Raw genomic sequence first — 26,865 nt, 5'->3', positions numbered from 1 at the left:
TGCTTGCAGTGCTCCCTCCAGAGTGTGCGCCAGGTGGCCACTCGGTCCTGCAGAACCCCTACCGCAGCACTACCTTCAGCTCCAGCTGGCTGCAGCAGTCAGCCCTGCAGGACTTCATCTGCGACCACTCCCTCACTCCGGGCTGGTACCAGTTTCAGATTTATGAGAAGCCAGCCAGAATGCCCACCCAGTGTGTGGAGGTAAACAATCTTTGTTGTAAAGACACTTTGCAAGGTCAGTGAGATATGTGTTTGTCTCATATTGAGTATAAACTTTCAAGAATACTCAATGGCTTTTAAGCTACAGAGACCCAAAATATTTCCATGTTGAATTATGTTCACTTTCATTCTTCATCTTAATTTCTGTTAATGTAAAGCAACACTAGAGAAGTTTGTCAACCTTCACACTAAGCACTTCTGACTCGTTTAGAAGCACACTGACCTTTGTTATGCACATACAAGGGCCTGAAACTGCCCTCTAGGGTCTGGGGGCTAAGATACCGCAGTTCACAATTTTGGTTTCCTGCTCAGGACCACGTTTTAAGGTTGCTTGACGTTTTCTTTTGGCTTCTTTATGGCCCCTTCAACATTTGGACGTTTGCAGAGCTCACAACTCTAGTGTTAATTTCAATATGAAAAACAAAACTGTTAGCTGACTCTTCACATTGCTTGAGTTGTGTTATCCATCGCTGTGAGCATCACTTTTTATATTTCAAGCTTATGTTAAGTTTACAATCCGCCCTTAAACTCTAATTCACTAATTGTTTTCCATTAACAAACTGCACAGATACTTTGCTGTGGTCTTTTAGCCCAGCAAACACTTACTTACACTAAGCATCAGCTTATCTTATAAAATGTTTTTACTTTAAAGTGAATTCAGTATGCACCGACAATCCAAAACATTTGGTTAAGATATGGAAACGGCTTTTATAACTAAAGATGTGATGACAGATTTTTCCAAATTGCAAAGAGAAATATGACATAAAAGCTCCAAAATTGTACTTCTCAGGCACAAATTTAGAGATAAAAGATGTAATTGACCAGCTGTGACTTTACTTTAATCGCTTTTTTTCATTTCTTTTCAGAGCCATGTGGTGTCATGTTATGTAGATGTCTTTATATATTTCTTTGATTACACCTCATGCGGTAAGGTGTTGAGGTGGTCTGCCTGAATCATTTGAATCTTTCCCTAGGTGTCAAAAACTGAAGTCTGCATTTGTGTTTTCATGCAAGGATGTATATGACCGGACAGTTAGAGTTGTATGTGTGTACATATTTATGAAGGAGAGTACAAGGAGAGCTGGAATGTGTCTCATTTCCTGCGGGCGGCCTGCTGTGAGCCTGAAGGATCCATCTGAGGTGTCAGCCTGCTTCTGGCTTCCTAGGGTATCACTGCTCTCCCCGGGTGATGGATAACCACAAGGGGGGGGAGGAAGAACATGGGAATGGCTGTGAACATGTGTTACATAATAAGGCGATTTCTTTATGATGATGGTGAATAAGTAGTTAAACTTGTGAGGATAAGTAATTTGAAAGTGAATCAGCTGCAGGAAGTTGTAGCTTTGTCAAATGTGTCCTCTCTTATGGCATTTTTGTATTTATACAGAATTATTATTTATATTTTCATGGGTTTATTTTCTTTTGGTGACACTTTGGTAAGGGAAAGTGTTTTACTGAACGTGCGCCGTCACTGCTCTGTAAGAACCGCTCTCCTCTCTGTTTCATCCAGGTGAACCACTGTGGGACTCAGGCTCCAGTGTGGCTGTCTGTAGGTGAGGGCGAGTCGCTGCCGGGGCCGCTGGAGGTCAGGCAGCTGACCGCCTGCGCTGCCTGGCAGACCTTCCAGAGCAGCAGCAAAGACTGCTGCATGTTCAGGATCCCAGTCATCGTCCGCAACTGTGGAGATTTCTTTGTATACCTACTTCAACCCACACAGGGATGTATGGGGTACTGTGCACAAGGTACAATAATCATGATACTTTCAGGTCTTTTCATGTCAGGTCTTTGCTGGATTTTTTCCTCTTTCTTAAGGACATCACTTTCAGATCCTGTTCATCTGCTGTAGATAGTTTTTTAGGCCTGACACTTCTTCTTTTGTCCTCCACTTGTCCAGTTTCCTCAAATGTTTTTAAGGACACACTGCACACCATGCTGAGATATGCCAGGTTTTCAGCTAATAGCTCTTTGGGAATCACCTTGTTGCTGCAGAAATCCTTTTTTCTGTCTGTCAAACTGTGTTATCTTTGCTGCTTTTCATAGATGAAACCAAAGTGTCTTTGTGACAGGCTGCTAGTAATAAAGTGCCTAAAGATACAATTCATCCATTTAGTTAGTTTTCTTTTTATTCTTAAATGATGCGTAGATCAGAGTTAAATGGCCTAACAAACCAAAAAAACACCCCGGACTGGACTGAAAATGAGCGAAAAAGCAGCCAATGTCCAAGGAAAAAAGCCTTGAGAACAGCTCCAGCTCCAGACCGCTTTAAAAGATTCCAAGAAAATCTAGCTGCTTGGAAGCAAAACCTAAAGAAAAGAAGGCTGGCTCAACACTTGACTGAACACACAGTACTGCACAACAAAGCTCTTTTGCTTTGTGTCAGATTCTGCGTGAGAGCCCGACATACAGACAGAATTAGTTTAAAAACACTTTTATGTCTGTAAATGGTTTAACTTCTTTATTTTCTGCCTTTTATGTACCATTTTAATTTAAAAATGATACTAAAGTTGTTCTATACATTGATAAGGCTTTGTTATGGCTGTTAACAACCGTGAACAGAGTTTTGATTTCATAGCCTGCAGTTTACTGTGATTACTTTCATCAGTACTTTCCAGCTGCAACAGCAAAATGCTCACAGAACATGTTTCACCACATGGAGTCTGTTTAGAGGAGCAGATCTGGACTTTCTCTGTCGTTACCTGTTCACACATCCACTTTGTAGTGACGTAGAACATGCAGCAAAGACTGCGGAGAAACTTCAGTGGATGAAGTCTTTTAGATATCCATTAGCAAGTGGAAAACAATAAATATTTATCGAAAATACAAGATTGTTGGCTGTTAATTCTCCTGAGGATTACCTGCTGTATTCACACATATGCTCTCTCTGTTATTTTGCAAATTTAGGGAGCTGGACTGAACATTACTGGACCGAGTTGCCGTTATTTATTTTCTTTATATGCCACCCAACAAGAAAATGCAGAGAAAACTTGAGGGCTGCAGTGCACGTGTGTTTAGTCTTATATAATTTAGTCTTTAGCGTGTGAAGAGACATGGAATTCCTCAGGATTTGGCAAAGAGCAACACAGGATAAAAGAAGAGTTTGTGTAGCCAGAAACACGCCACCAACATTGTAAACGTTGCTCAGAAGCTGTTAGAGATGCGAGCAAGCATCTGCTCACTGACACATTTGCCACAACACCTCGTAAAAGTGATACTTTGCCAGTGTTGTGTTTACAGCTCGTTTGCTCTTGAGTGTGTTGCATTGAGACCAAAACATCAAATTATGCAAATTTAAGTTTGAATGAGAATGTACCTTTATCTTCATTCTGCTTTTGGGAATTGGCTAAAGTGTTGGCTGAAACCTTGTAAATTAAAAGGTAATACTGCTGTTATCTCAGATTTCATCCATATCTGTAGCTTATAAACTGATTCTGATATTGTGTAATTCAGACAGGAAGGACTTTATGGGATTCCTACTAACTTGAACTTGATGAACACATCCTCTATATGTGTTGGATTCTAACCAATGCACAGTGTGGCTGTTTCTTGCTTTAACATCTTTTTGACAGTTCATGTCTGCCTCATGTTACTTAAGGATGCTTTGATATGCACAAGTACAATGATATCAAGACAGAGGCAAGATACAACGTAATTCTGGTGAAGTTAGTGTGGCTAAAAGAAGAAAAATGCTCTACAGTGTGTAGCTTTAAGGTGTTTTGTAGGATAGACATGGATAGACATGATCCTGACAACAGAGCGAATGAAAAGTGCTGAGAGGGAGGGGTTATAAATGGGAAATAAACATGACACCTGACTTAACTATAAACCAGCTTACAATTCAGTTGTGTTCTGTTTTAACGAATGTCTGTCTTGCAGAGATGACGGAAACTTTACCCACAAGGTCACGGCACTGTGGTCCTGACGAGGTGAACATTGGTGGAACATGTAAAAGTAAGGATCCCGCTGTTGTGTTTATGCCCCACGCTCGTCTCCTCCTGCTAGGTCAGACACCCAAACAATCAGGAGGTCGAGGAGTTGCCATGTGGTCAGGAATGCACCACCGGCCCCTTTCACTGCTCCTCTTAATGAGCTGAGCATGTGTCTGGTTATACACTGGGTCTCGTCTCCATGGTGATACCCCTTGACCACACTGTGAATTATGCCCTGGCAGGTTTTAGGAAGCAGACAGAGGTGGAAACAAGGAGGGGGCTTAATTAGAGATGGATGAAAAATGACTGAACATTATTCAGTAATAACTTAGTTTAATTCCCAAGGCCCACTTCTATTATTAGTCCAAGAATGGACCTTGTTGAGTACTTTGTGGTTTGAATTACCCATATAAATAAATTCATGCTCCACAACTGTATAACCTCCTCCGTATTTGTCAAGTTTATTTTTTATATCACTTTTCCAGAGTATTACATTTGTGTTCATTGCAGAATAGGTCATATTTACAACTTAAAGGTGCCCATATGACTGTTGAAACAGGATTAGCTTCCTGTAAACATTCCTGTGGCTCATACTTCCTCTAAGAGGCCAACAGATTTCCAGCTGAATTAATGGAGAACAGTCTGTCTTTGCCTGTGCTAACATGCATTTCAAAGTTAGTCTGAAATTAATTGTATAATCAAGAGATTAATCATCTGCAGTTAATGCCAATTAAACTGTCCTTTTCTCAGTCAGTGATAGAGTTTCTGTGCAAGGCTGCCAGGATGGGATAGTAAAAATGACTTTTACAAAGATTACAACTTGTCAGCCTCACAGTAACTTCAGATGTTTCATTCTAAGCCTGTGGTATGTAAGGGCCTTGATGCTTTTCACAGCTCTGTCAAGTCATTGCCTTTTTTTTGTTGTTGTTTGTGGTTTGGTCAGTCGTTCACTAATTTACCAGTTTTCTTTCTCTCCACCACAACAGCTAATAAGCCCCCAACCCCACCTGTGCCAGCGATTGTCTCAGAAGTAACGGGTAACACTGTCTACCTGAAGTGCAGCTTTGAGAGCAACTCCAACAGCTCCCTGGGCTACATGGTGGCCTGGTCTCGCCTCTCACCTGAGGGCAGGAAGGAGGAGCTCAAACAGGAGACCACCATCCACACCTCCGCCTTTATTGAGCTGGATGGCTTCAACCTACGTTTGGGGGACAGGGTATGATTCTGGGCTGTAGTGCAGACGTTTCTTTCCAGAATGCAGACGGATATTTTAGCAGAAGCCTCATCATTCAACATGAAATTAACAGAGTAAAAATTTGTAATATAGATAACACTAATCTGGCTTTTAGTGTTTTTTAGCATTTGGCAAGTAAAAAACACAGGCTTATAAAGATAACAGTTAGGGTTATTTTTTACTGACCACTTTGGGCTAGAACTATTTTCAGCACTTGATGTTAATCTACTTAAACAGCCAGGTCTTTTGTCATTTTAGGCTTCTATTTGTAAAAAAAATGTTTAGGCCTTTCTGTTTGTTATCAGTTCTGCTAAATCAATGTAATTTCAGGCTTACTTTAGCCCATAGATTGATAGCAGTAGTTAATAAAATCACTGCTATCATTGACTCAGGTTTATTGCTGTAGCAATGGGTTAAAAATAACTCTTTGAACATTTGATCTAATCTTTTGGATTGTAGATAATTAGGTTAAGTTAGACTGCTCTCTAGCCTGGATTTTGAAAGATAAATTGCTAAGAACGTCTGTGGTTTCATGAAAGCTTGCAGTCAGGGCTAAACTAACTGCATACCTGGCCTGTGTTTGTTAAATGAGGTTGACTTAGCCACTGCTGTGTACCACTCTAAGCTAGAAAATGAACACAACGCTGGTGTCTATAACCAGGCTTACAATAGCAAACATTCAGGGTTAACATGGAACGTTTTTAGAATTAATTTTAGGGAATTTGGTTAACTTAGTTGTTGCTCTTGGATATCTGGTGGCTCGGATTGTTTTAGCACTGAACTACAACATTCATAATTGTCAATGCAAACTTAACCTCAGTTTAGGCCTTTACCTCTAGCTGTCTTTCATTTATGACACATGCAAGTAATTGATCTAGACTTTGCTGTTTCTGGAGAAGATTGAGGTGGGATTGCTGAAGCGTCCCATTCCTTGTATCATGCTAACTTGCAAAATACTTTGGCTGAATTTATTTGTGTGTTTAGGTTAGATGAAGCTCTCTTTGTATGTGTGGAGTCAGTCAGGGTTGCTATTGCAAGGGGAAGTGCTACACTTTCTTTTGACAATTCAATCAAACTTTTATCTCAAAAACATGATTCCTAATGACTTAGTTTTGTGACTGGAGGATCACAAGGCCTGTGTTACATGTTGTTTCTTCTGAAAAATATATAAATCTAATACTGTAACCTGTCTAAACATAGTTTTATTTTACAGTGTGGGGGAAGTGTGTGGCACCTGACCCAAAACTTTTGATACTTTCAGTTTTTTTTTAACATTTTTATCAGTGAAATTCTACCTGCTTGTGCCCACTGAACTTGGAAGAATAGGTTTAATAGCCTGGGTATGGTGATTATGACTGTTCTCAAAGGCAGTGGACAGGACACTAAAGTTGAATCTTTTAAAGTGGTTTTGAAGATATAGATAAACTGAAGGATTTATTCACATGTCCCTCCTTGTCTCAGATTTACTGCTCCAGCTCCAGCTTCTTTTTGGAATCGCCCGACGTGCACAGTACTCCTGTAGAAAGTCAGGAGTTCTTTGCTGGAATCAGGGTAAATATCAGTTACCTGCCATTTTATGGCCATGTCTGGTCTCTCCTATGAAAGTGGAAAGTGGATCCTATTTATGTATAGTCTTTGCAGACTTGTGACTACATCTGAGTACAATAAGACTAATTCAAACAAAACACTTAAACTAATTGTGAAAGATTTTCGAAAACTGTTTGTTGTATCCCTTTCAGAAATATATTTCTGGCTTCACTTATGTTTCCTACAGTGAAATGTGCGTGTTGGTGACAGATTATCCGTATAAACAGCCTGACCGCTCTTCTTTTTGTACAATAATTTGTGCAGTTAAAACCAGAAGTGAGCATTGTATCTGAGGATGGGGGACTGTATGAGTTGGTGGTTGAGAGCACAGTTCCTGTCCCATGTCCAGATGGTTCTTTCTCCTCCACAGAGATGTGCACTCTGCCACTGCAGCTCAGCACAAGCAGTCAAGGTGAGGATTAGATGCAAGATTGAACTGGTCAAGTCCTGTTGTAACCTCTCAGCTCTTTGTTGAAAGTCCCATTTGTAGGTTAGTTTAAAAACGATTGAAAACATCCTCAAATTTACTAAAATTAAAATGTAGAATGTAAAAAAACAACACTTGTTGTTGACATTGTTGCAGATATCTACCGTGCTAACTAGTTAACTCCTTCCCTTTCCCTCACATAATAACACTTTGTACCTCATGTTTGTACCTCAGGCAACTCAAAACTGGATGTTTGAAATGTATGTAAACAATATAATCTGAATGAAATCGTGCAAAATAGAGCTAACACACTCGAGAACCATTAAAGCATTAATGGAAATTGATACAGCAAATTCTCAACATGTCGACTCAGGGTCATTTAAAGCATTTCCAGACTGTCATTCTGCTCTAATAAAATCCCAGTTTTATAACTAAAGCATCATCTGACAAGATCAAGATCACCATTAAAGTAACTCAAAGACAACGACTGTGCAGTGAATTCTGCTGTAGTTAAACACGGACAGTGGTCCAAATTAAATAGCCAGATTGAGCTGTAGCCGTGTCAGTTCCTCTAAGTATTTACAATATTTTTACCCTCATTGTGGCTGCAGTGATTTTCACTGTAAAAATGTAGTGGAGGGATGGCCTCCCTCTCAACACTGGTCAGAGTTTCCTCAGATGGTCCTCAGGCCTACGAACTGAGATTCCTCTGCTTAAGCGTGACTCTTGGTGGTTTCCTGAGATCATACATTTTATCTAAATATGCACATATTTGAAAGAAACCAGGAAGTGATTTAATGGATATTAGAGCGACACTGAAAGACTTGAAGTACTAACCAGCACAGTTTACCCCACCCACCCACCCACCCTTTTTCCCTTTTTGTGTTTTTTCATCCTCCAAATCAAAATGAACCTCAATCATGTTGTTGCAGATGAGGATTTGCTGGGCTTGGACCTGTCTCTGTCCTCCTGTGTGGTGGATCTGGCCCAGGTCCCTTGTACGGATGGGGTTTGTAGCCAAGCTCTTATCCACTTTAGCCCAATCACAGACTTTGTCAAAGACGGTGAACGGACAACTCGTATCTCTGTCGAACCCATCGTCACACACAATTTTCTTTGGAGTGGATATTTGCCGGAGAGTGTTCAGGTTATACTTTGTTAATTTATTCATTTGTTTTTCTGATTTTTATTCATCTGATGATATTTTGTGATAGTGTACAGCCAACTGTATATTGTGGTCATTTTGACAGTACCCCTCTTATTTTCAGATAACAGTCAAGGATGTTCCCTCAGCTTATTGCTACTCCTTTACTGATCCCCACATTATCACATTTGATGGCAGGTACTTCACTTCCTTGTTGAATTAATGATAAGTATACTTCAAATGTGTGTGAGCTCTGCAGTTTATTACATTTTCTTACAGTTTTTGTAACATTTTTCAGTGTTAATAGTTACCATTATGGATTTTTTTTGTTCTGTATGATCTATTGTAAAACGTAAATGATGATCTACACCAGGAACAAACAGATGTATAGATAAACATTTCTCTTTGTTCACTCAGGTACTATGAGAACTATCAAATTGGCACCTTTGTGCTCTACAAGAGCAGTTTCTGGCCGTTTGAGGTCCATGTCCGTCAGTGGGAGTGTGGCAGCTTGGTGCACGCTGCCTCCTGCGTGTGTGGTTTCGTGGTGAGGGACGGTGGTGACATTATCGCTTTCGACATGTGCAGTGGAGAAATGGGTGACACCAAGCCTCACCTGTCTGTGAAGAACAGAGACCTGAACAAGAGCGCCGTTCGGATCACGGAATCCTACCAAGGACGCAAAGTGACTGTGAGGGAAGATTTGATTTACTGATTGTCTGTTTTTAATGAAGAATTATCATACATTATTAAATGTGAAATATTTATCCTAAATATGCACCCCCTCTCTCTGACACTGTGATCCTTTGCAGATGACCTTCTCCTCTGGAGCATTTGTTCGTGCCGACGTGTCTGACTGGGGAATGAGTCTGACGCTGAGGGCCCCCGGTTCAGACTGGAATCACACCGCAGGTCTGTGTGGGACCTACGACGGACAGCCAGACAATGACTTCCACTCAGTAGGGGGCGACAAACTGGAGGATCTGCAGGCTTTTACCTCTGAATGGAGGTCAGTGTTTTCATGGTGACGGGTCTGTCTCTTGGCAGGAGAGTTTTGCTTGTATTCGCTCAAGTTAAAACGTGGTAATTATTCATTTAAGATGATTTACAGCAGCTTGAAACTGTGTAGGTAGCTAGCCTTGTTTTCTGTCTGTGAACATCTGGATGTTGTTTCGTTATAAGTTGTCAATGAGTGCCACACGTGATTTTGACTGTGTTTATATGACTGAGTGACCTCATTTGAAATGTGGGCAGGGTTTGATGTCTGGATTTTAGTGACTGAACTAAAAGAACATTTTTTTTATTAACTATTTACAGACTCCCTGCAGGCAGCAGCCTGTTTGACTCTGTGCCTTCACATCTGAGGATCCCAAAAACTCACAAGTACTGTACCTGTCCATCAGAGCACCGCATCGTATCTCCCAGAACCAAATCTCAACAGAGCACCTCCTCTGACTCCTGCTCTAATCATGGAAACTTCCAATTCCTTAGTGTCATCCCCACTTCAGATGTTACAGCTGAGTATATCAGCTCAGTGGAGCTGCTAAAAGGTAATGATAGACAGCGCCTTCCTCCAGATCGCTTCACCCAAAATACTCAGGACAAAGGTAGTCAAGTACAGACACGAGAAAAAGTCTCTTCACTGAGCAACTTCAGAGACGGAGCGTCAGCTTCAGCTCAGCACCGTCAGCGCAGAGGCAGGCGGCAGACCCATCGTTACATTCCTAACTCCTCACACCAAAGTTTGAGCCAGTCTGACCTGCAGAGCTTCTCCTACTTCTTCCCAGAGGATCATGAACCAGTTGTTCAACCAGATGTTTCCCCGATGTGGCCCACACCTTCTGGCCTGACTCAGCAGCAAGCCCAGGCTCAGTGCCAGCAGACTGTGACAAACTCAGGCATAGCCATGGCTTGCAGGCTCTTGCTAGATGAGTTAACACTCAGCCGTGTGGTGGCTATGTGTGTTGCTGACCTACAGCTGAAGGATGAGCAGTCCTGGCAGAATGCAACGTTACCACTGCTGGAGAATGAGTGTGAGAGGAGATTGGTGGAGGATGGGAGGAGAGAGGAGCACCAGGATGCGCTGGCCATCCTCAAATGTCCAAATCTGTGCAACGGGAACGGCCTGTGTTCAGAGTGGGGTTGTGTCTGCTTCCCAGGATTTGGGTCATATGACTGCAGCCTGCTGTCTGGTAAAAGAGTTAACATGTACCCACACAGACACAATACTGATCCCAGAGAATCCGCGGTAATGGCTGCATGACAAAAAAAATGCTGTTTTCTTTAGGTTCTGAGAGCAGGCTGCAGCTTGAAGTTAACATAATACTGTTACTGTTACACTTCCCTACACCCACACCAAGAACACTTTCAGGCATCTATATGTTTCTTTCTTAGTTGTAACTCAGTTAACAGGAGCTCCATGATGACAGCCTTATGAATGTGAGACATCTGTTTTTTGGTTTGGACTGAAATCGCACATCTGACAGCTTGTCTGCTTTTTTGTTGGTGTTGTAAAGACCAGATCCCAGAGATCACCAAGTTGGAGGAAGGTGGTCTATGTGACGTCCATCAGGGAGACTGCTCCATCATCCAGGTGCATGGTCAGGGCTTCAAGGACTCCTATGAGCTCAAGTGTGAGTTTGTTAAAGAAAAGGTACTTTGTTTTCTGCTCTTTCTCTGTTTCTTCTTCCCTCATGTGCTTAAACAAGTTGTTCATTTTTTTTATCAGATTCTTGTACTTAACCATAAACATATGACCAGAAAGCTATGTTTAGGTGTCAAAATTAAAGTCCTGTATTGTTAACTGTAGAGGCCGAGAAGGGTCATGCTTGGAATGTTTAAAATATTATTATCTTTAGATATGTCGCTCATTTTATTGTGACAATGTGTAAATTATGTTATTTTGAGATAACAAGGCTTATTTGTTGCGGCAGTGGGTGCATTTCTGTGGATACAAGGCTTGTTTTCTTGATATGATGTGTTAATATATGTATTCTTTGTTATTTCAACCTTGTTACGTTTGTTTTCCCGTTGCTACTGGCTCATATGTGGTGGATTTGCTTCATCTGAACTTTACTGTCTGTGTTAAAGAGCAGACTTTTACTAAACTCGGCTCAAACAGAATTACACTTGCATGCCCAGACTCGGTGTTAATATGTTATAGATCCCAAACTTACATGGCAGCGTTAATGACTGATGAGTTCAGGTGTTAACACAGGAACAACTAATTTTCGAGTCCACCATAATCCCCTCGTGGTGTTGAGAAACCGAAGCTTGTTTTCTCATGATAAAAGGGGACTATATGTCGAGGTCTCTACAAAACAAAAGGCAAGAAAAGAAGATAAAAAGAATATAAATCAATTTATTATCACATGAAAACACTTTGTTATCTTAAGATAACAGAATAATCAACTTGTCATCTCAAGATAATGGCCCCTGTTGGCCTATCTAATTCACCTCCCAGACAAACAGGACTGATTACAACAATCATCAAGTAAATAAGATTAAGTTTTTGTGATGAGCCACTGTGAAACCTTCACAGTGGCTCATCACAAAAGTAATCCACTGTGTGTAACTTCGGCACATGCACACATACAGTCAGTAACGAACACAATAAAAGATGGTTCATTTGACCCCATGACCCTGATTCTCTGAGCTGGACTTCCAAGCCGGTGTCTCCTCAGACCTGCGGTGGTGCCACATTTCAGCTTTACTCTTTACAACATTAATCAACTACTTTCTCACACGCATACCGTGCCCCCCCCCTTGCTAAATATCAGATACACAAACTGAAGAGCAAGAGCAATCACATGAGGGAGCTCAGGATGCACTTGAAATTTTGCTGTTGCACTCAAATTCTTTGCTGTCGTGGCAGAAATGAGCTCAACGTTTTCTTTTTTATTATACGCCACATGCATTTGGACTGTTGTTTAAACAGACTGCTCATAAGAAATGGACGTGGCCGCTGTGACGTCACTCAGTGGTTTGTGAACTGTTGCTTTCTTCTCTTGACACCTGATTAGACAATTGGTGAAATGGTGAATGTAATTATTAATACCACAGGGAAATTGTTTTGGCCTAATATTTAAAGTTGGTGTATTTTTAAACAGGATTTTATTTGAGCCATATGTTTTTTGGAGACAGCTCCTAGCATCCATCAGTTGCATTGCACTTCAGCACCGGCTTCACATCTCATAACGTTGGCTCTTCGGATCCTTGGTAACATGCATTGTTAAAATATCAAGTCAATACGAAGACAAAGTTATTCACTAACATGTCCAGAAATGTGATGCAAGTCCAGCATTCATTTTCCTTCAGCCTTACAGTTGTTAACGTTGTGTTTAAATGCAGTTTGATGCCAGGGCTGCAGTGTAAAACTGGCTGAGCAGTGAGACGCCACCTAAACAGTACAGTTAGGGGCTATAATGAGCTGAAAGATATCAAACAATATTTGTTTATATATATATTGTTTAATTCCTACTATAACTCTATAGATATTGAGCTTATTATTGATTATACAGCTATGTTTGATTTTGGCTTTTTATTCTGTTACATGAAATGCAATTTTCTATATTGATACCAGTATGACTAGCTTACGGACCCTTTTCTTAATACATGGCAGCATATTTTGACTTTTACACTTAAACCAAGCCGAAATGTCCGTCATTTTTATCTCATCTCTGTCTGTCTTCTTCTCATCCACAACTATTCTGCCTCTCTTTCATCTGCTAACATCCTTGGCTTCCTCCTGTTATTTTTTTCTCCCTCCATATTTCTCATCGAGTTTGAGGATGGCGAGTGGATTCTGGACACGCCTCAGTTTGTCCCGGCCACCTTTCTGGAGGAAACAGCTCTGGAGTGCCAGCTCCCCCAGGAGGACAGCCGGCTTCCTGCAGACTTGAACCAGGAAACTGTGACAAACGGACCGCTGGCCCGCTGGCAAATCAAAGTTAGTTATGTTTCTGCAAAGGACACTGGTAAATCCTCTGAGAAGATTCACGTTAATCCCCTCCTTTCAGGTTCCTCTTTTCTTCTTCTGTGATTTGAATAATAATCACATAACACTCCCACTGTAAATCTGCACTGGAGCAATTGGAAGCAGACAGATATGAAGGTTGGATAGTTTTTACTTGCTGTGGAAAGAAAAGAGTTGGCCGGAGGTTTTCTACAGTTTCAACTTGGCTCAGGGAGAAAGATGGACTCAGTGGTGTAAAACGGATGATAGTTCGATTTAGTAAACATGAGAATGTGTCACTGAGAAAAGCCATGTGAGAACCACAGTACCTACATCAGCGAGAGATTAATCTCAGACTTTACCGTAAATATTTGAGTAACTGACTCAGTTTGTGGGATTACTACTCAGTTTTTCAGTTTATTTGTTTAATGCTTTTTCCCAGTGATCCACAGTAACCAAGCTTCTGCTGATGGCAGGTTTCTAATGATGGCTACAGCTACAGTAACGCCAAGATACTGACTCTGTATGACGGCGCCTGTCAGGTCTGCAGCCTCAGCACAGAAGTCGTCTGCACACTGAGGGTGAGGCCTCTTTCCTCTGTAACCGTGATTCTGTCATTCTTAAAGCTTGTTTGTCTTTATGTGAGGATATAAAAAAGTATAACAAAGCTCAGATGGAGCCTTGGAAATTCCAAGGCGACTTTACAGCGCAGTTAAACTTTAAAGATTAAACACACATGCCTGCTGTTGTGTGATGTCACAGCTGTACATCACATCAGTCTTAGCCCAATACAGACAAACCTGTGTGGTTGAAACTGCACTGTAGAGCTAAACTAAGTTCTCTCTGACTCTGATACTCTTTACTATTTCATACCATCTAAACCAAGTTAGTTTGGGTTTAATCAGAGTAAATCAGAGTAAAGGCCAGAAGGTGCCACTACATTTCTGTTCTTTTTTTACTGTTTATGATTTTATGTCAGTTGTTTACACCGATAAAAGTTTGTGAGTTAAAAGTTAATCATGATACGTGTTTTATGTTTAATTGTTGATGGTATTGAATAATCGACTAGTTGCTTCTGCTCTCTATTAAACTGGAAGATGTAGAATTACTTGCTGTAGCTTAGAAGGTGCAGCTGAACCACCTGAAATGTATTTATGTCCCCTGGATGTACACTTTTAAAGTGAACTAGAATCCTTTCATAATTGGAGTTTCATGTAGGCAGTTGCTGAAATCGAGCTAGTATGCCCTAAAGAACCAAAAGTTACACAACTTTCGTGATCTTGCGCCAGAGTTTGACTGAATTTTATGAGAAGTGTCCATTGTTGGGCAGAACAGTCGGTCTTTAAGAACATAATACACAAAATGCAAGTTTTAAGATAGAACTGCATTAAAAACTAATGTTATTTCAACTAAACATTTGTAATGAGATTGTTTTTTCGATACTTTTAAATTCTGCATTGTGCTGAATCGGTTAAGTATCATTCCATTTTTTAGTATTTTTACGATGAAATAACAATTTTAAAACACCATTTACATCCAGCCAGGAGATGCTGGAAATGCTGGAAGCTCTGATCTTCTTGTAATTTAGCACTGACACTAAACACACTTTTGGTTATTTATTATCTTTGTTTCCCAGGAAAAAACCTGCAACATCGACGGTCTGTGTTACAGTGAAGGGGAGTCCAGTCCCAGCAGTCCCTGCCTCACATGTCGTCCGGGCTTGTCCAAGCACACATGGTCCATAGCAGATAGTGTGTATACAACATTTCTTTGGTTCATATTCTTCATTACACAGCTTTGTAGGTGACGGCCACTTGGGGCAGTTTGGATGATTTGTCAGCAGGTCTGCGCAGATTAAATTGACTGAAGTTGCTTCTTTCCTCTGGTACTGACATGAAGACACCTTAACCTCATTGTTACGCTTTCTGACCAACTTCAAACATTGCTCTGCTCCCCTCTGATGGAATAACAACATATTTAGAATTAACCTGAAAAGATTTAAAGGATAATACGAACAGAACAAGGTGTTCATTTGTTGATTAGACTGACTATTGATAAAGCAGCCATTGATCATCTAGTTGTTAAAGTTGATAAATACAACTGGAAAAACTGTTTTTAAAAAGCTATGAAAATGACTATAGATAGAACTATAAATAACAGCTCTTTAGGTTAATTTTCATAGTAAAATTTTCCCACTGATATCTTTATTTACTCATTTATCATGTTGTATTTTGGCATTTCCTTGTGACCTATTGGCTTAATGTGCCCATACAGATTTGATATGTTAGAAGCTAAAGCTAATGATGTTTGTGAAGCACAGTTATTGCTGGAACTACCTTCCTATTCCTGTCCAACTTTTTAATTCATTTTGTCACTCAGTCTGCACCGATGGGTTTATTTAGTCTCTTCTCTCTTTTGTAACTATCATCAGAGAATGAGCCGCCACTTTTCCAGCCACCACCATTTCGTCTTCGCTCCTTCCAGGAGGAGAATTTCATCTACCAGCTCGAAGCTTCGGACCCCGAGGGATCGGCGGTTCTTTTCACTTTGGTATCAGGTCCGAAGGGTGCGTCGCTGTCTCCAGCTGGCCTGCTGATGTGGAAGGCCACTGCTCGACCCACAAACGCACACATTTTCCAGTTTACTGTGACGGACGACTGCAATGCAGAAATCAGAGCCTCTGTAGAGGTAAGCCTATCCTCATTTATTCTGAACATTTTAATTGTTTTAAAGATCTTTAGAATATGTAACTGAATGCAGGTCTGGTCTGTAGTGCAGGACAGTAAAAAAAAAAACCTTCAAACCCTTAACCCTAGACATTTTATGCCCTGTTAAAAGCTCATTAAGGTTTATTCAGCATTAGACGAGTCAGATTCATATTAAAGGGAATCGAAGGGAGCAGGGAGGACGACTTTTGGAGGATCCTGAAGGAGGCGAAGTTGTTGACAAGAGCCTTTCACAGCCTTCGCCTGTCAGGGATGAAACGTTGCATTAAGCTGTGAACTGAGCAAATTGACCTTAAATGCAATTTAATTTAAGAAATATCTCTTTGGCCTATGCTGCTTCTTCCCACTAGAGGGGGACAGTGACACGTATTTTAACTCCATATTATCCAGTACAGGAAATAATGATTCAAACCCTGTGAGCACATAAGCAACGGAAGCTCATAATTGCCAAAAAGATCTAAAATTTTGAATATATCTGAAAGAATAACACTTAAAGCTATTAGAAATGCTTCAGAATTAGTTATATTGTCTGACGTTTTATGTATTGTCAGCTACATCTAGTAATTACTTATTCGCATCTTTAGGAGTTCATATATGAATGTTGCTTATTTGTATAATTTTCCTTGTTTTTGGGCTTTTTTTCCAGTTTGTCTCCAGTGTTGGTATAAAAAGGTTATAATATTATGCTGAAATGTCCTTTTCCTCCAGGTGTCTGTACGGTCCTGTGAGTGTCTGAACGGAGCTTCATGTGCCACAAATGTCAACCTCCCTGCCGGCAGCGGGGTATACATATGTGTGTGCCCCGCTGGATTTACTGGTGAGAGGTGTGAGGTGGACTTAGACGACTGTAAACCGAACCCCTGCAGACTGGGTCGCTGCATTGACGGACCCAACTCCTTTTCCTGTATCTGCCCTCCTGGAATGACAGGTAGGATCAGCTGTTCCCTTTTAAACAACCCTGGTACACTCTGCTGGAGTCATTTTATTCACCAAGTTAAATACTGAGGAACACAGGGACGTGGCTCCATGACAGGGAGGTCAGAGTTTATACAACACTGAAATCCAGCTTTAAAATGATGTTATCTTATTCAGTTTACTGTAAATTAAATGTGGGCAAATACCACCGTGCTGTTAAGATCTCCAGTAGATGCTGCAGAGCTTTATTATCTCTGAGCTTTTACAAACCACACCATCATTTTGGTTTTACCTTCAAATGAATGCTTGCCTAGTTGTCCTCTTGAAATTTCCTGAAAATGTTGAAGCTCTTGATATCATTAACCAAGAACTGAATTGAAGAGGCAATCAATTCTTCCAGAAAAGAGACCATACTCTTTTACTTATTGACAAGAAAGAAGTCTGAGTGAAAGTACAAGTCAAACATTGTAGTTTAAGTGGTCGTGCATCATGACTTTAGTATAGATGAAGCCAAAAATGCATCTAAAGTAATGACATATTCCTTTCTGATAAGTTTATCTTCATGATTTCATTCATTTGGCTGGTTTGGGAAGTCATTCGGTGTTCCTTTATTACCTCATGTGATGGTTGATGTGTTTCCAGGCCGCACATGTAGAGAAGACATAGATGAGTGCGTCTCTCAGCCTTGCTTCGCTGGAGTGAGCTGCAACAACACAATGGGCTCGTTTATCTGTAGTTCGTGTCCACATGGATATAGTGGTGATGGGAAAAACTGTAACCGTAAGTATGATGTTAAATCCCTCACTTGTTCAATACTCCTTATCTTACAGAATGTCAAAGGAACCGTGTATTATAATGACTGATATCTGGCTAAGTTGGATAAAGCAACTGTCTCAAATGCCCCCAAACACACCGTCCAGAGCTGCCAGAAGAAATATTTTAGAGCAGACATGGAGCAGTCAGTGGTGGAAGAAGCATTTAGATCTTTAAAAGTCTCAACACTACAGTGTGAAAATGTTCTGTCACACATTAGGAGAGATATACACGATGTGCACGTGCCACAATTATTAAAACTTCACACAACCTACTGCGTAAAGCCTTTTAAAATGGTTTTAACCTGCTCTCTGGTGTTTTTCATCCATTTTTCAGCCTCTAAGTCCGTTTTGTGTATAAAGTAGTTGCAGAAACTGTCAAAAACACTGTTTTGATTTGTCTTACTGGCTGTCGGCCATGTATATGTGGCTGTGACAGATCCTGCTTTAAGAATACAAACTGTGCAATTTCTGCTTTTTTAAACAGGCAAAGTTTGTAGTTTGTGATATCTGCAACTGTTTCCCTCTAAGGTAATTAAAATGCGAATGGCAGAATATTTAGATTATAGTTGTTGGATGATATAATCTATTATTTCTCATAGATCTTTGTTTACTTTTATAACATTTTTGAGGTAGCGAGTACATTTCCAAGACTCAGTAATCTGCTCCATTTTTATAATTTATTCTGTCATTTTTCTTTTGTTGGATGTTAGTGAAGATCTTTCGAAGAATTTCATGTATTTATAAGTACTGCAAGTTGAAAAAAACGTCCCATTAAACAGTTATCTTATCCTTTTGTTTCCAAGGTAACACCGGCTCTCCAGGTAAAGCGGTGATGTCACCAGCCAGAATACCGCAGGTTTCACTGAGGCCCAAACCTTCGAGCCCGTCGCCGTGCAGGGGAGGGCCGTGTGACCCCGGGGTTCAGTGCTTCGAGAGCATCCATGTTTCAGCAGGCTTCGTTTGTGGACCCTGCCCTCCTGGTCTCCAGGGAAATGGACAGACATGCACAACAGTTGGTGAGCGTTATGACCAACTAATAACACCAGCAATCACACTTTGTTTTGTACAGAAAGTAAAAGAATGGATATAATGGACGTAGTTGAAATGAGAACGAGAAATAAACAAGGACAACACGGGAGAATGGAGACATTTGCCTCTAAAGTTTCCTCCTCTGATTCTTTTTTTTTAATTACTTTATACAAGTTATATTTCTTACATGGGAAAATAAGAGTTTAGTTTATATCTGTTGAAGAAAGATGACACGCTTCGGTCAAAGTAACAAAGTTAGGCAGTACAGCAGCTCCTTTTTCTTCTATTTCTTCGACATGTGAATTTAAGCAGATCATTTCAGGGCGTGAAGTGACCCGCTCGACTCCATTCCGCTTCTCCCTTCCTCAGTGTCTGCTCTTTTTGAGATCTGTAATACTTAATAACCTTTAGACCACACACACCAAAGTGGTATAAGAATACTTTACTGGTCATTATTATACTCAAATATTTACATCCTAATTCCTTTTATTTATGTAATAGTTCCATAAACTCTGAACTTCACTGTCATTTCATTCCTCTGTGTTTTGTTGAAGTTTTAAGCAGCTAACATTAAGAACTGTTAGCTATATGGCCATTATTTTGTTTATAACGGCTGTTACAAATGTTTTTGCAATGGCTGCCACAGGTGTTGCATTCAAAGGCAAATTAGTAATCGGAATTTCCAACTTCCAACTAGTAAAACATTAAATAATGCACAATAGATGATGGGATAAAAAACATTAAACAAAGTACAGGTAAAGCATTATTTGCACATTTGTTTCTTCAGTTAAAATAACTGTATACCGAATGATGAGATTTGAGGTTAATAGCAAAAAACAAGAGCGTTTCAAATTCCCTCTTCCAAGGTACAAATGCAGCATCTTCTGAGGTTGAAGCTAGGCAGAGAAACAGAGAGAAGGCTGGACAACCTTTTAGAGTGACATACGTTTAACTTGCAAATCTGAACGGTTCACTGTTATATATTCATTTTGAATTGGTAGTTGCACAATAGACTTCAGACACCCACATACGTGCTTTCAAACACAGAAAAAGGTGCTTTTATCGATATTATGTTCCCTTTGAAAATTTGTGACTCAAAACTCGAATGTTTTAATGTTGAAAATCAAGGCTGTTTTGTTATTTCTTTAAGTCATATCCTCTAACTTCCAGTTTCTTACAGGTCAGGTCACAGTCACCAGCGGAAAAGATGATCACTCTCACATCCTCAAGTCCAATTCCAGTAAAGATAGGACTTCCACTTCCTCCTCTTTCTCATCTTCACCTTCATCTCCCACCTCATCCAGAGGACTGCCTGACAGGAAGTCGAAACCAGAGACAACCAACTCCAGTTTCAGGAGAGTTCCCTTCATTGACAGAAAGGCCACAGCAACACTACAGGATCAAACTGCTGCCAGAGTGTCTCCTCCCACTGTACACACAGGTGAGCCCACTGGGGTGGATCTGACCCCCGACCTCTCCGTTGGAGTCAGATGGAGGTCACCCGCACACCATGTGACCTGTGCGGACTCTCCCTGCTTCCCTGGTGTTCCCTGTGAGCCCACTGTCACAGGGTCCTTCAGATGTGGACGTTGCCCATACGGTTACACAGGGGATGGAGTCATATGTAAAGGTAGGGAGTCTTCAGATCAGACTAACCCAAATAATGTGATTATAGCTTGAGCAACCACTGCATGCATGCTCAGCTAGATTCAACTGGACTAGGTGGACATTTTCACACAGTCCAGACATATTTCAGTCAATAAAACTACTCTAAACTACCCGTACATGTAAATAGTTACACAGAGGGTGGTCCAATTAAAGGCCAAGTCTAGCTATAACTGTTCCTTGACTCAACTGTGCATATAACAATGCTGAGTGAAATGCTGTTTGAAAGCTGATCGATCTCGGTCTTTGTCAAGCTGTCGAACATGGACATGTTTTCAAAAAATCCCAATTTAATTTAGATTAATGTTACGGTATGTAATAATTAGTGGATTTGTTGCCAGAAATGTTAATAGAACTGCATGAAAATTAGAGTGGTTGTGTTTTAATTTACTTAGAAACAGCTAGAAATGGTTTTACCGGCAAATCAGTACAATAGCTGTAAGTGCAAAGATGATGGAAATTAACAGAAAAAGTCTCTGTATAATCACCCAGTTTTGACCACATATGTAGTTTTTGCATTTTGGCTTTTCTAGACCAAAATGGCTTCTTGTAGAACAATAAAAGCAAATCCTAGAAAATAAACTCCCTGTTTACCCTGAGGATGATCATCAGATAAGTTTGAAGTGACTTTATTAATTATTTTTGACAAAAAAAACAAGTTGATTGACTGACTAATCTTTCCACACAGTCATATTTGATATAGCTGGAGGTATAATTCTTTTAGTTTTTAGTGTGTTGCTAGTATTTGCAAAACTTTTAGATGAGCAGAATCTTACAAATGAAAAGCTGAAATCAAGGCGAGAAAACACAGATAATGTTGATACTGAGTGTGTACCGCTATTAGACTACGTTTCAACATATTTCTCACATATGTCTCTCAAAGCCACAAAGGTTGGTGCTCAGTAAAACCCATAAACTGCTCCAAAGACCTTTAATCTGCATATTTTGATGTTACCAGCACTTAAAATCTCTTTGGATTTCAGCCGTGTGCAGGTATCGGTGTGGGAGGAACATGGAGTGCAGTCTGCCCAACACCTGCACCTGCAAAGACGGTTACACCGGATACAGCTGTCACATAGGTGAGAACGAAAGGAGATGTTTATTTGTACTGGAAACCATGCTAATTAACTCACCGCCACCTCTCCAGATTGTGCACATTTATCTCAGCGTCTGATTCTCCCGCTTCTCTTCCTCTCAGCCGTGTGTCGACCCGACTGTAAGAACCAGGGCAAGTGTGTAACACCTAATGTGTGTGAATGTCCTGTGGGCTATGGAGGGCCCACCTGTGAGGAAGGTATCCTGAAATCATAGTCGCACCTTTAAAACCTGCTGACAAAAACACTGCTCACAAATTCCTGATGAGTGTCTCTGTGTCACAACTCTGTGTTATTGTGCAGCGAGCTGCGAGCCGCCTTGTCAGCATGGAGGCACCTGTCTGGCTAGAAACCTGTGCACCTGCCCCTACGGCTACGTGGGACCCAGATGTGAAATCAGTGAGGCTATACTTTAATCCTTTAAAGTGGTGAAACATTTAAAACACATTTAAAACTAGCAAAGCACTGTAAGTGAACAGAGCAGAGAAAACAATTAAAGTGGCACTTAAAAAGGGATATAAAAAAAAGACATTTAAAACACTGCCAAAGAGCTTTGAAGTAACCACTGCAAAGGCACAATCTTCCTCAGTGACTAGACGAAAGCCCAGCCCGGAGGATCGAAGGGGTCTGGTGGTAGATTTAAGGTAAAGAAGTTCAGAAATGTGCTCAGAAGCAGACCTGTGTAAAGCTTTAAAAAATTATTTTAATATGCTATGCTATGTCTTATGCTAAGCTGGAGTAAGAGGCTGAGGCTAAATGAGGTGTGTTGTATCTGGAATGAGACAACTGGGCTGAAAGTCCAAACCTGTGGTGATTAAGGCTGTCGTAACTGTCTTCAGGTCAGTGCTACAGAGGATGGGCATTGTCAAATTTCAGTTTTGAATCAAATATGAGACCAGGATTTTTGGTATGTGCATAAAGGTTGGAAGACTCTGGGAGTCCCTTGTCCGGTAGTCCGTAAATACATCATCTCATTCACAAAAAACCTAATGAAGTAACCCATACATGCTGCAAAAATGGCAATTTAGTGAAATTAGCAACATTCAAGCTGTGATCTGTAGCATAAGCTATACATAAACTATACTGTTGTGCAACCTGCTTGTTTTTTTAAGAACAAGACCCTTGTTGCCCATTTTCAGTCTTTATGCAAAGCTGAATTTATGAGCTGTGTCTGAATCTTTAAATGAAGGCACGATGATGCTGTTCATGTTATCATCCAGATGCCATGATGATTTTTTTACATGCATACATGTCTGAATGGTTTACAATAATTTGAGTTGCATCTTCACCACTGAAATATGTGGATTGTTACAGACTTCCTCATCTTTAGACAGACAAGTCCAAGTTGCATTCTTTGTGTGCTTTTTGATGAAATGTTATACAATTAATGTTATGTGTGGAAAAGTGCTGTCAGCCACGACATCTTTTCAGCCAAATTGGATGTCAACAACTAAAGAAAATCCCTTTTAAAGCTGTTGGCAACAATTCCTAATTATTTTTTTAAGACGAAACAAGTGCTCAGTCTTTAAGATGACATCCAGTCTGCACTGTGGTAGCTGCTGAAGCATCATTATAGACCTCGCTGGTTCTTCAGTGACGGATTCAGATGATGAGCTTTCTGTAGCCAATAAAGCTGATTTCTCTCTCAGTGGTGTGTAACAGGCACTGTGAAAATGGAGGCGAGTGTGTTTCTCCTGATGTCTGTAAATGCAGACCTGGCTGGTACGGACCCACGTGTAACTCAGGTACGGAGTTACCTTTTATTGAGGTCACGTTGCTTAATGGCTTGTGTGATTTGCATATGATATACAGTTACAAAACAGCAAAACATGCAGCCTTTGCTCTGATATATGATCTAATCTCCTGTCTCCTGCAGCTCTTTGTAACCCCGTCTGTCTGAACGGAGGAACATGTGTGAAGCCCAACATCTGTGCCTGTCCCAGTGGCTTCTATGGCTCTCAGTGTCAAATTGGTGAGACTGTGGTGAATAAAAAACAAATGTTTCTGCTCTGCTGTTGGACTGTAAAGTGAAATTGTGCTAATAGTTTAAATCTTCTGTTTTCAGGCCATCAGTTCTGTATAAATTTTCACTTTTTATTGAAATTACTGTAGAATTAGTTCACCTGCATGAAAACATTCTGTCTTTGTCTACAAATTCAGCTGTTTGCAGTCCTCCTTGTAAGAATGGAGGTCAATGTATGAGGAACAATATATGCTCCTGCCCTGAAGGCTACACAGGAAAAAGGTGTCAGAAGAGTAAGTAACACCACAGCCTGTTTTTGAAACACCGCCTATTAGAAACACGGTGGTAAAATCTGACATTTAATGCATTAACACATGTTTCGCAGGTGTGTGTGAGCCGATGTGCATGAACAGAGGCAAGTGTGTGGGACCCAACACGTGCTCTTGTGCGTCAGGATGGAGGGGGAAGAGGTGTAACATACGTGAGTGATGAAATGCTTCAGTTTTACTACAGCAGGTCATAGCAGTCGTGAAATGTTTCATCACAAATCATCACCTTAATGTGCTGTAACATCATAGGTTTGAGGTTGAATAATTCAGACTCTAAACACTCCATCATCACATAATAAGGCTGCAGAACAGCAGTCAATTATAACATACTCCAGAAAGAAGCTGACTCTTTATATTCTGGCGCGTTCACATGAAAATGACATAACATTTGCTTAATGGGAAACAAAAACATCTCAAATTTATCGTGTAATGATTCAAATTAAAACCAGCAAATGTGCACTTGAAGTGTCAGCTACGAGTTGAGCTCATCTGCTCAGAAATAAGAATAAGAATATAATCAAGTCTGCGACTCGTTCAATATCGATTACAGTTCAGGAGCCTGTACTACAGAGCAAGATCAGATTATTAGTGACGTAACTTAAGAATTCAGTGCTGGATTCTGAGTGAAGCTGGTTAATTTCTTGCCAAACCTCCCGGCCAATTGATTCAATTGATTTAAAAAAGAAATGAAGATATTGGTGGGTAGACTGTTTGGGATTCTCTGTTAAATTTTAAAGGTAAATAACCTAAAGAAGAGCTTAATTAGTCTAAAGCTTATTGTCTTTTAAAAATGTGGAACTAACATTATCACTGATCTATAAAACATTTCTTTCAATGTAAGATCTCTGCAAACTGAAGTGATATTTACATCCGCATTCATCTTATAACAGGTGTGAAAACTGGATAAATAAAACGTTTTCTGATCATTTTACACTTTTATTTGGTGCAATGAAGTGCTGCACCTGACAGAAGACTGACTCTGCTAATATGTGACTGTGATTGGTCATTTGATGACCAGCTCCCCTTTTCACAGGAACACGCACATATTGTTGGTGGGAAAACCTGCGTTGACTTGCTAAGCCGATAAGCTGCCATGTATTGCTTGGTGAGGTCACCACTGTTAGGGTCACTTAGACCAGATAATATCCAGGACATGTTGAATCTGCAGGATCCTGGACTTACATATATTCATGCAGCTTTTTTCAACCAGCAGTTCAACACCTATTTTACCTAAAAAGTTATGATAAGGATCAAGTCATCAATTGAGATGAAACATTTTGTCCACGCCACCATCTTTGTTCTCGCTGCAGCCGTCTGTCTGCAGAAGTGTAAGAACGGGGGTGAGTGTGTTGGACCAAACACCTGCCACTGTCCCATCGGCTGGGAAGGCCTCCAGTGTCAAACACGTGAGTTTATTAATGATACTTTACCTCAGTCACACTCTGATTAGGACATGAAACGGCTGCTTCAAACTGTGGAAACTGTCGATTGTTACTGCTTGTTAGTTGAGTTTAATTAATGCCGCAAGTGTATTTTTCTTCTCATTGATGTTGATCATTCTCATTAATTCTGCTTTTCTGCTCAGCGATTTGTAAGCAGCGGTGCCTGAATGGAGCACGGTGCGTGCTGCCCGGCCACTGCCACTGTCGGAAAGGCTACAAGGGCCTCACTTGTGCGATAAAGGTGAATATTGGAGTCATGGTTCAAAAACGTGGCTCTGAGGGAAAAAGACTAAACAGCACTCATTATTCCAGGGTTAGAGGCTGCATTTCCTTTAGAGAGGCACTGAGACTCTTAAATGGATAAAAGCAATCACAATATATGATACCTCATCCACATGTTAACAACTGTACTGTATGAAATCTGGATTTATTTCATTAATATTTGTCTCTTCCAGGCATCACAAGCATGAGGATAAAAGAAGGAGAAAAGGATGACAACGGAAGGCACGAAGCAAGAGGAGAGCACCAAAAGGTGTTGTAAAAGCGTGTTTTGGTGGATATTGGCGTGTGCCTCTGCACAGAGGGACTTGACGTGTTGCACTTGTGTTTTTGTCCCCGTGCACCACTACCTCAAGGCTCAAAGTAACACATCTGTTGAAGGCATCTGCAGTGCTTTACGCAGACACCATCACTGTCGAGCAGAACCCTGTCAGTAGTTCTTCATGAATCAATGCCATCAGTCACACTTTGCACAAGGTTGTGGCTTTTTTAAATTAGAGAAGAAGAATCACCAGAAGCTGACACAGTAACTCCATTAGAGCTTCAAACTTTTAGCAGAAGATCACAACTCTACTTGATTTCCATTCAGAATGAAGCGCTGCCCACAGCAGAACTAAAGGTAAAAGAATTACATTTAACAACATAAAGTATAAAACGTTGTAAAAACATTGGTCTTTTTTTAATTACGTGCATTGGTTGCTCAACATTTCCACCCGGCAGCATCAACACGCCGGTGTTATTTCACAGCTGCTGCGCACGTTACGAATGAACCAGTTTCAGTAATTACTCACTCATAAAGTGCAATTACCAAGAAAACTGTAGTTTTAGGGTCTTTCTTTGCAATACAGCTTAATTATAGCGTGATTTAACTTTTACCCATCAAATGTAAATTGTTTTTACTTATGAGAAACATAAGCTGCTTCATTTTGCTTCGTTTAGATGTACCAAAGACAGCGATGCTGACAGTTATCTAAAGAAACGTGTTTATCTTTTCATGAAGATGTTTTTAACTGACACCATATATTCATCAATGTAGTTCCTGCTTTTTATGGAGTTCCTCAAAGGTTTTCTTTTTTAAACAAGAAGAATCAGATAAAATAAAGACGATGTACTACTTC

At 40.4% G+C, this 26,865-nt stretch overlaps 2 protein-coding genes across 2 annotated transcripts in view; one reads left to right on the top strand and one right to left on the bottom strand.

Annotated features, from left to right (window-relative positions):
• Positions 1–26,865, bottom strand: part of tmem106ba (transmembrane protein 106Ba) — a 470,787-nt gene that overhangs the window by 427,630 nt on the left and 16,292 nt on the right. The gene's annotated exons all lie outside the window — the stretch shown is intronic.
• Positions 106–26,865, top strand: vwde (von Willebrand factor D and EGF domains). Its single transcript, XM_072393669.1, has 30 exons — positions 106–200; positions 1,729–1,960; positions 4,092–4,166; positions 5,131–5,360; positions 6,840–6,929; positions 7,230–7,377; positions 8,325–8,539; positions 8,661–8,734; positions 8,954–9,227; positions 9,349–9,545; positions 9,854–10,728; positions 11,053–11,189; positions 13,320–13,484; positions 13,967–14,071; positions 15,127–15,241; positions 15,922–16,178; positions 16,925–17,144; positions 17,774–17,911; positions 18,750–18,958; positions 20,161–20,605; positions 21,624–21,719; positions 21,839–21,934; positions 22,038–22,133; positions 23,384–23,479; positions 23,611–23,706; positions 23,895–23,990; positions 24,083–24,178; positions 25,337–25,432; positions 25,612–25,709; positions 25,924–26,865. The coding sequence occupies exons 1-30, from the start codon at positions 180–182 to the stop codon at positions 25,936–25,938; spliced, it is 5,103 nt and encodes a 1,700-aa protein (XP_072249770.1). The 5' UTR covers positions 106–179; the 3' UTR covers positions 25,939–26,865.

Source organism: Leuresthes tenuis, unplaced genomic scaffold (genome assembly GCF_036924035.1).
Source record: "Leuresthes tenuis unplaced genomic scaffold, fLeuTen1.0.hap1 SCAF_10, whole genome shotgun sequence".
NCBI classification, from domain to species: Eukaryota; Metazoa; Chordata; class Actinopteri; order Atheriniformes; family Atherinopsidae; genus Leuresthes; species Leuresthes tenuis.
This window is presented reverse-complemented; position numbering and strand designations above follow the sequence as displayed.

Excerpts from the sequence above, each read along its gene's own strand:
- vwde (XM_072393669.1), top strand. The coding sequence starts at position 180 with ATGCCCACCCAGTGTGTGGAG. Across the intron at positions 7,378-8,324 it reads GCTCAGCACAAGCAGTCAAG|ATGAGGATTTGCTGGGCTTG; the intron begins GTGAGGATTAGA and ends ATGTTGTTGCAG. Across the intron at positions 25,433-25,611 it reads AGGCCTCCAGTGTCAAACAC|CGATTTGTAAGCAGCGGTGC; the intron begins GTGAGTTTATTA and ends TTTTCTGCTCAG.